Source organism: Rhamphochromis sp. 'chilingali' (genome assembly GCF_963969265.1).
Source record: "Rhamphochromis sp. 'chilingali' genome assembly, chromosome: 9".
NCBI lineage: Eukaryota > Metazoa > Chordata > Actinopteri > Cichliformes > Cichlidae > Rhamphochromis > Rhamphochromis sp. 'chilingali'.
In genome coordinates this window covers 752501-770000 of record NC_137936.1, presented here as the reverse complement: position 1 = coordinate 770000, position 17500 = coordinate 752501, and the positions used below count along the sequence as shown (strand labels likewise).

The window sequence follows — 17500 nt, the reverse complement described above, 5'->3', positions numbered from 1 at the left end:
CAGAGAAGACGCAGAGTGGTCAAAGTATTTATAATCAATTTATTCAATCATTACTTTCCGGAAAGGGGATGTGCACGCTGCTAAGCATCGGCAGGTCTGGAGCATTAAGCCGGATGCGTACATCATAGTCTGTTATTTTGGCACTCGCACGTCGCACACAGTTTCAATCCAAACAACTTCTTTACCTCTGGCCTTACTTGATGTGTGTGTTGCTGGTGGAGTGATTACGTGCGCTACCCTCTGCCTAGTTTCACTTCTTCTGTCTGCATCTGTTTCCTGTTCTTAATATACCGCCTCTGCAGCTCTGCACAGCTCCAGTCTGGCTGAGCAACTGGTGTGTGAGTCAAAGCTGGCCTGTTATTAAAATGCATAAACAAAATAATCAGAAAATAAGCACTAAGAAAATATATATATATTCCTTAACAAGGGTAAAGTGGCCTGGGTGTGGTTTGCAGTGCTGTGATTGGTGTGTAGTTGTAGCAGTGAATTGTAGTGAGGCTCTGTTACTAAAAATCTAGTCTCAGTTTTGTGACATGCAGGTGATTCATAGTTCAGACAATGACTCTTCAAGACCCAAAGCAGAACACATCTGTAATGTTTGCATGCCTCAAACATTAATGATGACACCTTCAGTATTTCTTAGTACCATTCTTTAATTCGCAGGCTTGCAGCGGCAACACAGTCTGCAGCGCTAACTTGTTCATCTACCGTTTTCTGTTGTCTCCTTTTTTTATAACCCCCTTCCGCCTTACATTCGACCTTTCAAAATAAAAGTTCCGTAAACATCACAACATCCATGGTTAATTAGTGGCACATTTAGAAAATGAGCAGACCAATTGCCTTCAAACAACCAAAAGTGTTGCCTTGGCAACAATTGAGTCAGTTTGAATGAGCCAAAGGGAAGGTGAATCCTTTAACCCCTTCATCTCTACAGCGTGTGTCAATAAAGGATCAGAGTCTCTTTCTAGTGGTTTCGATGGGTCCATTAAATTACAAATGCTGTACTGGGACGTTGGGGAGTGCCCCCACCCATATCACTCCAACCTACCCACTGTTTCTTCCCCAGTAGCTATGTATAAAGCATTTGTAGTGAAGGGTAAAGGTTCGGGTCCCTGAGTCAGCGGGTTTGTTCCAAACAGCCTTCACTGTCAGCTGGAGCGAGGCTGAGTGTGTAGCTGCAGAAGGTGCGACGAGTTTAAGACATGGCTGAGAAACACAACTGTTGCTAAGCAGGCCAACACGTTATATATGATGATGGTTTATAGACTAACAGAAGTACATGGACTTGGGAAATGGTTTAAAATAAGCTGACTGAGCTGCCACTCATTTCTCCTGAGGAGCAGCTGGCTATACTCAGAGGTGGGAGGTAATGAAGTACAAATACTTTGTTACTGTACTTGAGTAGTTATTTTTCTTGCAACTTATATAAATAAAATAACTATAATTGTGCAGTGTGCTAATGATATATCAGTGGTTACTTCAGAGTGTTTATCAGAGTGACGTAGCTGAGACACTCATCCATGTGCACAACACAGAGCGGGTGATGGCAGCAGCTCCTGTGGAACTTTCACAGCTGCCACAGGACGAACCTCATCTGGGCCTTGTTCTGCACATGGTGGATCACTTCAGATTCCTTAGGATCCACCTTTTTGTGATGTGAAGTGGTCCTCACATACAGACTGTTGTTGAGGATGGCGAGAGGGCGGAGCATCCGGTAGTTTCTCCACAGTCTGTACCAGTGGACCAGCTGATCCACCTCCGCTCAGACGCATCGTCATTCTGGATCAGACCGATAATGGTGGTGTCATCAGCAGCGTTGTTACTTTGAAAAAGTAATTAATTATAGTTACTAGTTACTTCTTCAAAAAAGTAACTGAGTTAGTAACTGAGTTACAAGATTCTAAAAGTAATTAATTACTAGTAATTAAGTAACTATTGCGTTACTTTAAAAAATAACGTGTAACCCTCTGGGCTCCAGGGTAGAATTGGCCGTTGCCCACAGTTCACCTTTAAAACTGTTTATTTGCCTTGTTTGGTCTCATCAGCACAGCCTCACGTGTCTGAATCTACAGTCATGTTTTCATTTTGACAAACTGTATTAATCAAACACACAAAGAACAGACAACCAAGCTTGATGAAGTCCCTGCATGACCGCGGGACAGACGGTCAGCAGAGTCTGAGCCCAGCATGGCTCTCAGTGAAATACCTTCTCCAGGAACAAAAGGCAGTACACAGCTGTTTCACACCTTAAGGTTCACACTCCCTTGCTACCTCCCAGAGTCCTCGAAGACACAAAAGACTCTTCCTGTGGAGCTGTCTGCTTCCCCCAACTTCCTTACTACACCCCCGCCATTTGTCTTACTGTATGAGTGTGAGACATGTTAAAATCCAGTGGCACCAAGGTATCATACAATAAAATAATGTGATTAATACATAAGTAAAAGAAATTCCTGTACATGCCCCTTCCTGATTTCTTATGTTTTAACATGTTTGTTACACTTACATGTTTCCAAATGTTAACACAGATGTTCAGAGTAAATACAGATTGTAGTTTTTTAAATGATGATTTCATTTAGTTTGGGGAAACAGCTCCAACTTTACCTCATGTAGAAAAAGTCATTTCCTTCTAAACCTAATAAGTGGTTTTGTCATCTAGCAAGAACTGCAATCAAGCATTTGCAATAACTAATAAAAAAGCACTTGGGACAATTGTGTTGGTGACAGCTTTTGTTATAATATCAATAATATTTCTATGAATATGGGATACTGTTACATGTTTGCACAGACTTTTGTGGAATATGGAGACACTCCTGGCATTATATGAGCAAAGTGAGACTCATTTTTTAGGGTTGGTGGAGATGAGTGTGAAGATCCAAACAATCCCTGTCAGTGATGGAGAAGCTTTGATGAAAATATTTGGTAAAAAGTTCACCAGCATGAAGGAAATGAAGTTTCAAACTTTCCTTAGGAGGAGCCCAGCACGCCTGCTTAAAGAAAAGTGAGTGTGGCGATGTGGATGCTTGCAGCGACTGCTGTATAGAGGCCATCCTGCTACACATGAAACACATCAGAGTCATAATTGTTATTTTAGTCACGTGTTTGTTTATTATCCTTATTGTTTTATCTGGGACTGTTTGCAGACATCTCAGAGAGAGGAGACACCAGCATCTGAACAGAGACTCAAACCAGCAACCTGCAGCTCCCTGCTTGGCTGCTCCAGTTTTCTCCTCACTCATGTTGCCCACCAGTGATTTCTAGCTGCCCACCCACACAGCAGGCTAGAATATGCGCTGAGCCTCAGCACCCAATACTTGGACATGTTTTCTTTATTAAACAATGAACCAGACCCCAAAAAGTAAACAGCTGTTATTGCTAGGCAACGGGAGCAGCATTTGGTCATGCAGCACCTGACATTCCTGACCATGTGGGCGGAGCATGCATGAAATGGAATGTTCAGTAGAACTGTGCAACACAAGCACTTAGTTCCAGCATGTTTCATTGTATCCAGACACAGCTAGAGACACATCTACAGCAGCATCTCTGTGCAGGACAAACGACAGCTGACGAAGAAACATCGAAAACTTCACTTCACTCCTCTACAAAACGTTGGCTCCTTTGTTTAAAAGGCCAAAATGAATCAGGGGAGAACGAGAAGAGGATCGGCGAGTGCTTCACCTCACAATTCAGTACAGCTGATTAACCTGCAAGAAGAACTTCAAATGATACAGGCTGAAAATGTCAAATTAAAAGAAGAGGCAGAAAAATCAAGAGGAGAAGCTAAAAATTCACAGTTTGAAACTGAAGTAGTATTGCAGGAATTACTGCATGTGGGTCTCAAACTTAAAGGAGAGAAGATGAGAAAACAACAGGCAGAAAACCAGAATGAAAACATGAAGAAAGAACTGTTGGAAGCTCAAAAAGCATTGGAGGAAGAGAAAAGCACAGCACAAGAAGCCAAAAAGAAATATCAAACTGCAAAGAAGGAGGCAGGAAATGTGATTCAGGAATTACAGGAGGTGCAGGAAGCTTTTGAAGAGGAAAGAAGGAAAATGCAGTTGGCAACACAAGAAGCTGCAAATGTAACGGCTGAAGCTGAAACACTAAGGAAGGAATTACTGCATGTGAAGCAACAACTTGAAGAGGAGAAAAAACGTAACCACGAGGCAGAAAATGAGATTGAAAATATGAAGAAAGAATTGTTGGAAGCTCAAAAAGTGTTGGAGGAAGAGAAAATTAAAACACAGGAAGCAAAGAAAGAAATGGAAGATACAAAGAGTCACAATGAAAACATGAAGAAGGAACTGATGAAAGTGCAAGAAGAACTTGCAGAAGAGAAAATTGAGGTGAAGGCATTCAAGAAAGAAATGAGCGGCTCTGCGGTGACCAAGAAAGACTGCAAAGACGCACTTAAAGAAATACGAAAGCACAAAAAGGAAGCTAAAGAGCTCCTCAAACACAAAGGGAAACTGGCCGAACAGCAGCTGAAAGAAACATTTAAAGATGCCGAGGAGCAGCTCAACAAAACCTTAAAAGAACTGAAGGCAAAAGCAAAGCAAGCCGAGGACAGGAGGGGATTCTGGAGCAGACTGCTGAGGAAGAACTGACCCAGCAGCATCGAGTTTGAGGACATCAATAGTTTCTTCCTCCTCTCTCCACCTTTCTTTCTCCCCATCCTTCTTCTTGGGACGTTTGTTTGTTTTTAAAAACTCTAATCTAAATACATGCACTGAAACACACAAATAAAATTGCCATAACTTGACCTCATGTTGCCTGCTTCTTTTCTTGTGTGTCTGTGGATGTAAAACAGTAACACACTTTCTGCTCTGTGTCTTTAATTGTAAATAAATGCAATATGTTTTCATTTTAAAATGCAGTGCAAAAAACTTCTGCTCTGAATCTTTTTTTTAGCAAAAAGCTTTTTTTTGCCTGTTGTGGAAGTTTTCCATTCAAATAAAGCTGCAGACGAGCGGTAGCTAACATTCTTTAGCTAAAGTCAGATAAAAACCATAAAATCCGTAGAAAAGGTGATATTTTCACCGTAACAACCACAAACATGTTTAATGAATCATATTTCATAACTTTCAATGCAAATATAAATTGTCAATTTTAAAATCATATGCACAAGTTTTGCAAACAAAGTTATTTACAGCCATTTCAAACTGTTTACAGAACAATCAGCTGTTCTTCAAGAAGATGCCACAAATTATTTGTGCCACTCCAAATATTTCTGTCCATTATAAAGGAGAACATCACAGCCTGATACCTGCAGGTCTGACAGCAACAGGTGTATCACTGCTGTTTCTACCTGGAGACAGCAGTTGCAATCTTGACAAGACACAAATGAACAACTACAGGCCGATCTCAAATCTCCCGTTTTTAAGTAAGATCATTGAAAAAGCAGTTTCTCAACAGCTCAGTTACTTCTTAAAACAGAATAATTGCTACGATGCCTTCCAGTCAGGTTTTAGACAGAACCACAGCACTGAAACCGCTCTGACCAAAGTGTTTAATGACATATGTCTGAACACAGACAGTGGAAAAATGTCAGTCCTAGTTTTACTGGATCTCAGTGCAGCATTTGATACAGTTGACCACAACATATTACTCAAACGACTGGAGAACTGGGCAGGTCTTTCAGGAACTGTACTAAACTGGTTCAAAACATACGTAGAAAACAGGAAATACTTTGTATCAATAGGTAACTTCACATCTGAGCAGACTAGTATCACATGTGGAGTTCCCCAAGGTTCCATCTTGGGACCCCTTCTGTTTAACATCTACATGCTCCCACTGGCACAGATTATAAACAACAACAAAATAAACTACCACAGCTATGCAGATGACACACAAATATATATCACAATGTCACCAGGAGACCGAGGCCCTGTACAGGCTCTTGGTAAATGCATTGAGGAAATCAATGACTGGTTGTGCCACAATTTTCTCCAGCTAAACAAAAACAAAACTGAGGTAATAGTCTTTGGCGCCAAAGAAAAACGATTACAGGTCACCAGAGAACTTCAACCTATACATCTAAAAACCACAAACCAGGCGAGAAATTTGGGTGTAGTGATGGATGCAGACCTAAACTTAGAAAAACACATTAAGACAATAACAAAGTCAGCTTACTATCACCTCAAGAATATATCAAGGATAAAAGATCTGATGTCTCAACAGGACCTGGAAAAACTAGTCCATGCATTCATCTTTAGTAGGCTTGATTACTGTAACAGCATCTTTACAGGTCTACCTAAAAAATCAGTCAGACAACTACAGCTCATTCAGAACTCTGCTGCTCGAGTCCTCACTAAGACCAAAAAAGTGGACCACATCAGTCCAGCTCTGAGGTCTTTACACTGGCTGCCTGTCCGTCAGAGGATAGACTTTAAAGTTCTGATGCTGGCCTATAAAGCTCTGAATGGTTTAGGACCAAAATACATCAGTGACCTCCTGACCCAGTATGAACCATCCAGATCCCTCAGGTCATCTGGATCCGGTCTTTTATCAGTTCCCAGAGTCAGAACCAGACACGGAGAAGCTGCATTCAGCTTTTATGCTCCTTATATCTGGAACAAACTCCCAGAAAGCCTCAGATCAGCTGAAACACTCAGTTTATTTAAATCCAGGTTGAAGACTCACCTGTTCTCAGCTGCATTTGAATAAAGCACCAAATCCACACTTTAAGCTTAAATTTCAAAACTTACATTTAACTACTGATTTTATCTGTTTTGTTTGTTTGTTTGTTTGTTAATTAGTTAGTTAGTTAGTTTGCTTGTTTTATTCAATTTTAAATCATGCTTTTTATTTGTTTTTGTTTCTAATGTCTCTGTAAAGCACTTTGAACCACCTTGTTGTTGAATTGTGCTGTACAAATAAACTTGCCTTGCCTTGCCTAGTTTTCGGCTGATGATTCAGGCCTGTCTCCTTCTGTTCAGGATTTGGCTAGATGTTGTGAAAAGGCTGAAATGATCGGCTTAAGTTGTCTTCTGCAGTCTTTTGGTATTGCTGAGCTGGCCAGAGCATCCTTTTTTGTTTGAAAGAATATGTCACATGATCTAAACTACTTCCTGTTTGTCTGACATGATTTTTTTCCAGCCTAATAGTGGCTCTCTTCACTTGTATCCACGTTTCTTTGCTACCCAATTAAAGTCCAACACCTGACTTCACTTGGAATAAAGAAGCTTCGCCTGGCCATGAAGCTCCCTGACACTCCAACTAGTGTTGAGTCTCTGAAAATGAGACTGTTTAAAAAGCCTGTATATCCGAAACTGCTGATGCAGCACTTTTGTCAAACCCTTTGAATCGAAGCTGAAAGTCTTCAGTCACATCTGGATTATCTGATTTAAAATCCAACAATGTTCAATGGATTGTACTGGGACTGTTTTTAAACGTAAACCCACAAAAGTAAATGCATGGACCCAAATGGTTTGTATGCTGGCTACTCTGATGCCTGTCAGCATACAGGCAGTTCATATGAACAGAAATCTGAACACTCTTCTTCCAGGAATGAGTTTCTTTGGTTTTTGTATGAATATGAATAAAGACTAGCTCCAGTGCTGTTACTACACGTATGACAGTCCTTTCTGTATCTGTCTCCTAGGTTGAAGAAGGATGATGAGTCTCTGTCCATCCCCAATGTGAACGAGGGTGACGAGGGGACGTACACCTGCACTGCTAAATCTGAGATAGACCAGCTCTCAGCCTCTGCTCGCCTCACTGTGTTAGGTACACTCACATACAGACTGGACATTGTGTTGTTTCATTAGTTCATTACTCTGAGTGTACTCTTAAAATATGTCATTTTCTCTTACATTTACACTTACCAACAACAGTCACCTTTATGTAGTAAGGCAGACCTACAATGATACATACAGAGGAAACCCAACAATCAATGGCCCCCTGTGAACACGCTGTGGATTTAGGCAGACATGGCTAAAACGTGTGTTGGCCCTGCGACAGACTGGCGACCTGTCCAGGGTGTACCCCGCCTCTCGCCCTATGACAGCTGGGATAGGCTCCAGCGCCCCCCGCGACCCTGAAAAGGACAAGCGGAAGCGAATGGATGGATGGATGGATGGCTAAAACATGTAAAGCACTGGTTTCAGCTGCTGAAGACGTGTGCATACATACTGCACATGTAACTGCACTAGGGATGGGTATTGATAAGATTTTAACGATTCCGATTCCATTTTCGATTCTGTTTAACGATTCGATTCTTTATCGATTCTCTTATCGATTCTTTTTTTTTAAAAAGGAGAACACTAAAGTCGATTAGCTTAGAACTGTGTTTTATATCTTCTCTTTGAACAAGATAGAAATTTAGGAGTAACATGGCCTTACAAACCCAACAGTGAGATCTTAAGAGATCCAGCCTACGGCTCTTCAATGGGGTGTCACAGGGTCCCCAGGAAAAAAAATGTATATGTAAAATAATAAAATAAATATTCTCCTGTAGCAATAACAAAGTTTAACATAAATTATTCTGTAACAATTACACAAGAATATCCAGTAATGTCCTGCCTACAATTAAACACATTCACTTACCAAAGTGAAATCGGGGCATCTGCTGTGGCAAATGGGTGCAAGCCTTTGACCACAAACTCAGTCCCTGCTCGGTGACATTCGTCTATCCTGGCCTGAAAGGAGACGCTACCGGCAGACTGCAGCGAGAACTGCCAGCATCTGAGCCAGCCAGCCTCTGTCTCTCTCATCATGGTTATCTAAATGCAACGCACAGTAATAGCAGGTTTTGTAATAAGGTAAATCGCGCTAACATAATATGCAATGCTAATTGATTAGTTACCTGCAGTATTAACGGGAGAGGACGTGGAAACGCTACCGCTGCTGCTGGGTTGAGCTTCGCTAGTCCGGAGCGGATCAAAAACACGACATTCGTTGAAAGCAATCGCGTGTTTTTTGAGCAAATGCTTTTGCATATTCGTAGTGTTTCCTCCCTTTGATGAAATCTCTACTTTGCAAGTATTGCACGTTGCCCTGTTGTCATCCTTTCTCATAAAGTGTAACCAAACTTTTGAGCGTCTGTGCCGCTCAGGCGCCGTGTTTCCTACTGGGTAAAAGACGCTACTCAACGTGATGACGTCATTCGGGGCGACTGGAATCGATAAGGGAATCGTTTTTAAAAGTGGCAAACGATTCCAAGGAATTGAAACAGTGGGAACCGGTTCTCAACAAGAACCGGTTTTCGATACCCATCCCTAAACTGCATTTGGTGAAAGACCTTCTGTTACTTTAGACTTTCATGTTCATGTTGCTTCAGATCATTGTGATGGCTCTGATGCTTGAATGAAACTAGTCAGCCTGCACTTTGATGGTGTCAGGATGTGACAAAGAGCTTCAGCACATTTCAAGGCTTCAGTTTTATGCACGGTGCTGTGTATTAGCTGAAAACAGTCATTGTACGTACGAAGCAGATATTTACAGTGAATGTGTAAAAACGAAACAAATCACTGTGATGTGAGAGTCATACAGCATTTTGTAGTTCAGCAGTAGTGTGTGAGACACTGAAAGAAGTACAGCAGTGCTTCCAGTGGCATGCTCCTACACAGACTGATTGAGTCTTTGGGACTGGTTGGAGAACAGCATCGTGTTCCTGAAAACACAACACAGACAGACTGCACCCATTTATTATTCAGAGTCTATATTTAGTCCATCATCAAACATGTCATCTTTCAACAACACGCTTCAAGTGTTCGTGAGCAAAGAACACCAACTGCTTTCAAATGCCACACTATCACAGACTGTAGCTGTGAGCTGAGGGCACCTCTCCTGCTCGGCCTGTAGGGGGCAGCGTTCATGAGTGTAGCCATGGTGCCACAGGACAGTCTGCTACTTTACCTCAGCCTCAACGAGTGTTTACCTTTATCTGTGTGTGTGTGCGCGTGCGTGTGTGTATTTAAATAATAGCAGGCACTCTTTAATCCACATGTCGTCACCAGTGTGAGCATTTTTATTTGTAAAACCAGTGATTATGTGATTGTCTACAACTGTGTAACTTACCTTATTACTATGTGTGCTAAATGCATTCTTAATCCCTTGCTGTTGATTGGCTTGTAGACTAACCTGCAGACTCTAACCTTTGTACCCACTTCCTGCTCCCTGACCCTGTCCCACAGAGGTGGCCACTCTCAACCCCTCAGTCTCTAGTGCCTTGCTTCCAGGTAACACACAGCTCAGTTGGAAGTTTTATGTTATCTACTGTTTGTCTCTGTCCTGTTTTTAATTTGTTATGTGCTTGTTGTTTTTAAACTAGTGTCTCTTTGTCTTACTGTTTGTATGAACCCTTTATGATGACAGTGTTATGTGTCCATGCTGAGAGGAGACTCTCTGCACTGCTCCCAATGAGTCATTTGTTTTAGATGAAAAAAGGTTCTTCAACATGTCTACAAATGCATGCATGTTTCTGTGTGTCTGACACAAGCAAAGCCATGTCTTGTCTTTCTTCAGCCCGTCCAGACCCCCCCATGGATCTGGATTTGTCAGACCCAGCAGCACGCAGCGTTCGCCTCACCTGGATCCCTGGAAAAGAGCACAGGAGCCCCATCACAGGTAAGTAGGCACACATCAACCTGGATCCTGACAGGATTGTGTTATTTTTTTGAAACTGATCCTGTTGGGGAGACTGTGTAAGCAAAAGTAGCCTAGTTAGTTTCAGGTCACCACAGTTGAGACTTGATTCTGAATGGATGCTAAACTCAAAATCCTATTACTGAAGGATTTGGGTAAATTATAATCCATGTGGATACTGAAAGGTTGTAAAATGTATACTGGATCTTTGAACAAGCTGAAGTGGACAAATGGATGGGACATGGCGTGCTTCCAGAACACATGGACTCACAGACCTGCAGCAGGTTTTACTGTCTTGGTTTTTTCATTAGTTCTGTCTCTCCTCAGAGTTCTTGGTCCAGTTTGAAGAGGACCGCTGGGAGCCGGGTAGGTGGCAGAACTTGTCATCTTACCCTGGAGACCTCAACTCTGTCATCCTGCAGCTCGCTCCCTTTGTCAACTACCAGTTCAGGGTCATCGCCATCAACTCAGTAGGTCAGAGTGATCCCAGCCGCCCCTCGCCCCGGTACAAGACCACTGGAGCTGGTAAGGAGCATCGCATGCAATCATCTGACCTCTGATGTTTCAATTGGTCAGTCTTATTAGTTTACATGTACTCAAATTAGCTACAATGTTTTGGAAACGTATGTTCACTAAAGGTTTACAGTTGCAGTTGAATAAGTGTGAAGCTTTGCTGACTCTGGTTAATGTCAGTGCGCTCTGTTATGTTGAAACAAGCACCAGATGCCATCCCCAAAGGCCTACGGGGTTGGGGGTCCAGAAAGGACAATATGGAGATCACCTGGGAGGTAAGATGACGTCTCGTATGGGGAATGAATCAGTGAGACAGTGTAGTCTGCACTGAGAACATGTTAACAGTATAATGAAACTGAGGGTCACCTGAATGCAGATGTGTAATCAGGTGACCATGACAAACGTTTTAGGCTGGTGGTTAGCACTGTCAGCTGAAAGCACAAAGTCCTGTGTGCAAAGGTGCAGCTAGGACTGTTTTGTGTGGTGGCACATGTTCCCCGCAGTGTTAAATAGGATCTTTATGCATTTTGTTACTAGCAGAGTGAAAAATGCCGAAGATAACAGTATGCCAGACATAAAACAGTATTTTTGCTTCAACAAGTTGATATTAGCTGAAAACGTGGCACATCTTGGCGTGATGTGCAGTGTGTCTATTTCACAAAAGTGGACAAAAGAGTAAAAGCAGCAGGCCCAAAACACTATTTACAACAGAAACATGATTGGAAAAAATGTAGTGTTGCGCTGACACAGGACCAAACAGATGGACCTTATGTTGATCAATCTAGGATTTGCATAAGCCTCATTAGAATGGTCTCAGTGTAAGAGCTCAACTTTTCAGTACAACAGTGATACTAAACACAGGGAACTTTGAATGCTCAGGCGGAGCAGAAAAGCACTATATAAGAACCATTTACAGCCAATGTGTGGACCTGGATAGAGAGAGATCCACAGTGGAACACCTTCAGTCATGCATGTGCCTTACCAACTAGTCCATGCATTCATCTTTAGTAGGCTTGATTACTGTAACAGCATCTTTGCAGGTCTACCTAAAAAATCAGTCAGACAACTACAGCTCATTCAGAACTCTGCAGCTCGAGTCCTCACTAAGACCAAAAAAGTGGACCACATCAGTCCAGCTCTGAGGTCCTTACACTGGCTGCCTGTCCGTCAGAGGATAGACTTTAAAGTTCTGATGCTGGCCTATAAAGCTCTGAATGGTTTAGGACCAAAATACATCAGTGACCTCCTGACCCAGTATGAACCATCCAGATCCCTCAGGTCATCTGGATCCGGTCTTTTATCAGTTCCCAGAGTCAGAACCAGACACGGAGAAGCTGCATTCAGCTTTTATGCTCCTTATATCTGGAACAAACTCCCAGAAAGCCTCAGATCAGCTGAAACACTCAGTTTATTTAAATCCAGGTTGAAGACTCACCTGTTCTCAGCTGCATTTGAATAAAGCACCAAATCCACACTTTAAGCTTAAATTTCAAAACTTACATTTAACTACTGATTTTATCTACTGTTCTGATTTTATCTGTTTGATTTTATATACTGTTTTGTTTGTTTTGTTTGTTTGTTAAGTGGGTTTAGAGCTCTGGGTAGCTCCCCAGCTGGGTCTAGACTGGGTCTAGAGAGTATTTTAAATTCAGGGAATTTAAAATAGAAAGTAGCTCGTCCACAGAAGGACTGGTAGCTCCCCTTACGATAAGGGTTCAGATCGCGCGAACAGGTGTGAAATGTGTGTGTTTAGTTTGTTTGTTTGTTTGCTTGTTTTAATCAATTTTAAATCATACTTTTTATTTGTTTTTGTTTCTAATGTCTCTGTAAAGCACTTTGAATCACCTTGTTGTTGAATTGTGCTATACAAATAAATTTGCCTTGCCTTGCCTTGCCTTACCAGAACCTGGACCTCAACATTATTGAAATTGTATGGGATCAGAGAATCAAACTAAAGGGCGCTAACATCCAAAGAAGAGCTTTGCAGTGTCCGTCAAGAAGCCTGAAGAGCTAAAGAAAGCTTGCCTGAGAGAGTAGAACAGTACCCGTCTTAATTCTGTCAGCAAATTTGGATTTAGCTTCAGTCTTTTTAGTTTAAGTCATAATTAGGCATCTAACTTGTTTTAGGTGACTAAATATTATAAGATTGTCGTCGACTTAATCTGAAGTGAATTCAGTTAACTAAAAGTTTGTCATGTTTTTGCCGGGGTACTGTATAGTTTACAAAATGTTGTGATTTCCTTCACATCTTCTCTCAGCTTGTGAGATCAATTTTTCTGCCCAAGGAGATCAAAAGTCGTCCCGCTCGCTACACAAGCTGATTAATTCTGATTGGGTCTAATCTCTCCTGTCATCTGATTTTTATTGGTCAACAAAAGTGTCAAAACATTTCATCATAATTTTCATCTTCTTTTTATTAACAAAAATTATTAGCCAACAAACTCAACACTGGTTCAGACTCTGTCTTTTTGCCTTATTTAATGCATTTGCATGGATGTTTCACAGTTTCAGAGTGAATCTGCACAACTTTCTCACATTTCCTTGCATCAAGATAAAACGTTCCCCATAAAATGTTGCTTCATCTAACAGCGTTCCTTTTTGTTGACCAAAAACAAGATGATAAATAAATCAAAAATAATGCACAGAAATATGATGAAATGTATCAACATGTTCACAAATAAACACGACATGTTGTGGAATAAGCTTGGAAGTGTCCAATCAGAATTTATCCCCTTGTACAGTAAGGTTAGATGCAAAACTTCCAATGTCTAAGTAAATGTATATAACCACCAAACAGTTATAACATGTAATTTGATAAGTATAACTCATCGTTTGTCCTGCCAATATGTGTAAATTCAGGCGCATCTCTCTGTTGACTTTTCTAGCCTCTCCTTGATCTGGAAAGAAATGGTCCAAACCTGCACTACATTGTGTGGTGGAGACGAAAAGACGCTGAAGAGGAGTGGAATAACCTGACCACAGTGGGGACTAACCATGTGGTCCACAATACAGAAATCTATGTGCCTTATGAGCTCAAAATCCAGGCCAGGAATGAGTTTGGAGCAGGACCAGAGTCTAACCTGGTCATTGGATACTCTGGAGAAGACAGTAAGTAAATCCTGACTACGAAGCAGCTTTTCATTTATGAGAGCAACCCATGTGGAGGCTGAGGAAAAGTGAAAACCAAACTGACAATTTGTTTTGAAAATACTGCTGACTGTTCACACATATTGTGTCCACTTGGATGTGTTCAGAGCCCACTGATGCTCCCACTGACCTGCGGGTATCAAAGGTTGACAGCACCAAAGTTATCATCCACTGGAACCCTGTGGACCTGAACTCTGTCCAGGGAGAGTTCAAGGAGTATAGAGTAAGACTGCCTTTGGTTTTTCTAATGAGAACAAACTGCAGAGTTGGTACATTACGCATCATTTCACATCCTCATTTTAGGTTTGACAGAGTTTTAGTAGGTAAAGGTGATGCATGGTCACGAATTGAACTGCGATTGGGGAAGGCCTCGAAGGGGACTGGCGATGGCAGCCTGGCAGATCCCCATGGACTAATTAGAAGTGAAGAAGTTAAAGAAGGGAGGGTGGGGCACGTAAACGAGAACGACGGCTTGCAGAACTGGGAGAACCTATATAGATGAGAACCGGAGGGAGCGTGTTTGGAGGCGTGGTCCCGCTCCTGTTATTCCGTTACATAATTTCCAATTATCTTTCATGATCAATTTTGGATAATTTCTCTTGTGTAATGTCCTCCCATCTCCTGTACGTCTCGCCTATTAACACCTTTCTTCCCATTCTGCTTCCCAGTTATACTACTGGCGTGAGTCTAGCCAGGTTCCAGGTCTGGTGGTCAGTAAGGAGAAGAAGGTCAAAGGTTTCTATAGCACTACGGCCAAACCATCTGGCATGCTCAGCGACCTGGCGCCCTACTCGAACTACAAGATGTTCATGGTTGTGGCCAACAATCGCTTTGAGAGTCAACCCAGCAACACTGTGGCATTTACCACCAAAGAAGGAGGTGAGGATGCTGTGCACCCACCCTAAAAATAACAGGTTTATACAGGGGGAAATAATTCTTTGATCGTGTGCTGAATTTGTAAGGTCATCTTTCAAATAAATGAACAGTCTAAGATCTGACGGTACATGGTCCCATCCATTGGCCCCTCAGTGTACCCAGAAAAACACCACTGTGTTTGACTATAGCTTGGCGTTCTTTTAGATGTTCACTGGTTAACTCCAGACAGGCTCGTACATGTGTCTTCTTGAGCAAGGGGACCTGGTGGGTGTTCCAAGAAAACCCATTAATGCCACAATGGGTTGAAGTTCAGTTCATGTTCTGCTGTTCAGTATTGAATAGCAGAAATTTGGCTTTCTTGGGAGAAAAACAAGACAGTGTCTGACAGCACTGTCAGAAACGAGAGTGGTAATAAGTGTGTAATAAGAAACAAATAAGGCAGAAAATAGAGATTTATGATGGGAAACTGCTTTCAAGGAACACCACGAGACAGAGCTGTGCAGGAAGTCCAATTTTATCATGGTGGAAGCAAGACAGCAAAGGGAAGACAAAATCAGCTTGTCTTACCTTTGTGAAGAATTTTGGTCGCAGACTTACAAAACCTGAAGCTCGGAAACTGTGAGATGTCTCCTTTCAGCAAAGTCCATGTACGTCCCCGAGGGAGATCCGCGCTTTGTGTTTACATCTTTTTGCAGAATCTGTTTAGCTGCTCTCTAATCGTTTGCTGTTTTAGCTCTTTGGTGGTTGTTGAAATAGTTCTGTGAGCTTTTAGCTGAGATTGTTGACGTGTCTGTGGACACCACATGTCTATATTTAAGTAACAAATCTGGCAGTACATCCTGTTAAACCAGATGTTCTCCCTCTCATCCCTGGTATTGGAGGCATTGGGGTTCAACAGGTTAACTGTTCATTGTTTAATGACTGTGAGGAGTATGAACGGCCATAATGGAGGTTTTCATCAGTAAAACAGTCCAAAGTTTGAGCTTGTTTGTGGTTCAGAATCATAAACGGCTTCAAGCTCACTCAGACACTGAGCCATGGCTCTGTGCCACATGCACACATGTCTGCATCTCTGCCATTCAGACACACTTTATATGCACTTCATGTGATGTCACTGTCAATACTGAACTGCACATCGAGTCTGTAAATGATCTCGTATGTTTGGCACTCCTGTTTTACGGTGTAGTGTGGTACCAATGGTGTTCTTGGTGATTGTGGTTCAATCTGTCCTTAAATTCAGATTCATTTGATAGTCAGTTTATATTTCTTCTCTTTCCGAACAGTCACACCAACAGCTTCTCACTGATGGTCTTGGAGCCCATTCCACTCGTGTGTAGGCCTAAAACCTTGCACAGCTTTTTGGTCTTTCCCATTGTGGTGGAGAGGCTGGAATAAAAGAAATTCATTCTGTGGACAGCTGTGCTTCTTACAGATAACAAGCTCAGATGAGGAATTTCTTTGATTGAGTAAATCAGGTTTGTAATCTGGCCACATGGGAACACAGGCAATCAGAATTCTGGCAGGATTGTTGGGGATCAGATTCTTGTTACACTCAGTGACATGGTCGATCGTCTCTCTCCATTAAAATGAAACTACCATCAAAATTAGAGACTTCATTTCTTTGAAAGTAAGCAAACATACAAATTCAGCACTGGATCAAATAACTACTTCACCATTGCATGTGATGTAGGCTGGAGCATCAGGTGGAGCAGAAAGGAATAAAGTAGTTGTCGACGTTGCACACCTTACAATGGCCCAGTACGCACACTGAGCTGGTACGAACTCACCTTGTGTCAGAACTTGAACATTGTGTTCCATGATGCTGACTAAGCATGTAAGCTTTAAGACACACAACACACACTGCAGTTTTTCTTGGTGCAGTCCAAACATGTGTCTAAACTGCATGTAGCTGCTATGTTGCACACTGTTTTTTCTCTTTTGTTGTGATTGTAGTTCCAGACGCTCCAAGGTTCTTCAAGATTAATCGCAGAAGTTTGGACACGATCCACTTGGAATGGGCGAAACCTCTGGAGCCCAATGGCATCCTGACTGGATACCAGCTCAAGTACCAAACAGGTGAACTCATCTTATTTGTCAAACTCATGTGCAATATGTAAAATATGGCTGTGTTGTCACTCTGTCATTCCCTAAAGCTGTATTTTTTCTAAAGGCCAGCAGGCGTGGACTCCTCAGCGTCACTCTGTGTATCACTTCATTTAAACCTTAGTAAACGTTTTCCTAATGAGTTGGAGGTTTTGAGTTTTAAATCTTGTTCAATACATTGTCCTGTCCATTTTGTAAATGATGGGCCCATTTAGAGTCAAGCTAGAAAACTCGGTATGATTCAGAATACAGTGGGGCAAAAAAGTATTTAGTCAGC

At 41.9% G+C, this 17500-nt stretch overlaps 1 protein-coding gene across 9 annotated transcripts in view; it reads left to right on the top strand.

The window, feature by feature from the left end:
- nfasca (neurofascin homolog (chicken) a) overlaps positions 1-17500 on the top strand; it is a 176029-nt gene that overhangs the window by 121566 nt on the left and 36963 nt on the right. For all 9 annotated transcript variants that reach the window (XM_080890554.1, XM_080890555.1, XM_080890557.1 and 6 more), the window contains 9 exons: positions 7601-7725; positions 10134-10178; positions 10465-10566; positions 10912-11109; positions 11302-11372; positions 13983-14205; positions 14352-14467; positions 14913-15123; positions 17074-17196. In XM_080890554.1, coding sequence (XP_080746680.1) covers positions 7601-7725; positions 10134-10178; positions 10465-10566; positions 10912-11109; positions 11302-11372; positions 13983-14205; positions 14352-14467; positions 14913-15123; positions 17074-17196 — 1214 coding nt within the window. The remainder of the gene's footprint in view (positions 1-7600; positions 7726-10133; positions 10179-10464; positions 10567-10911; positions 11110-11301; positions 11373-13982; positions 14206-14351; positions 14468-14912; positions 15124-17073; positions 17197-17500) is intronic.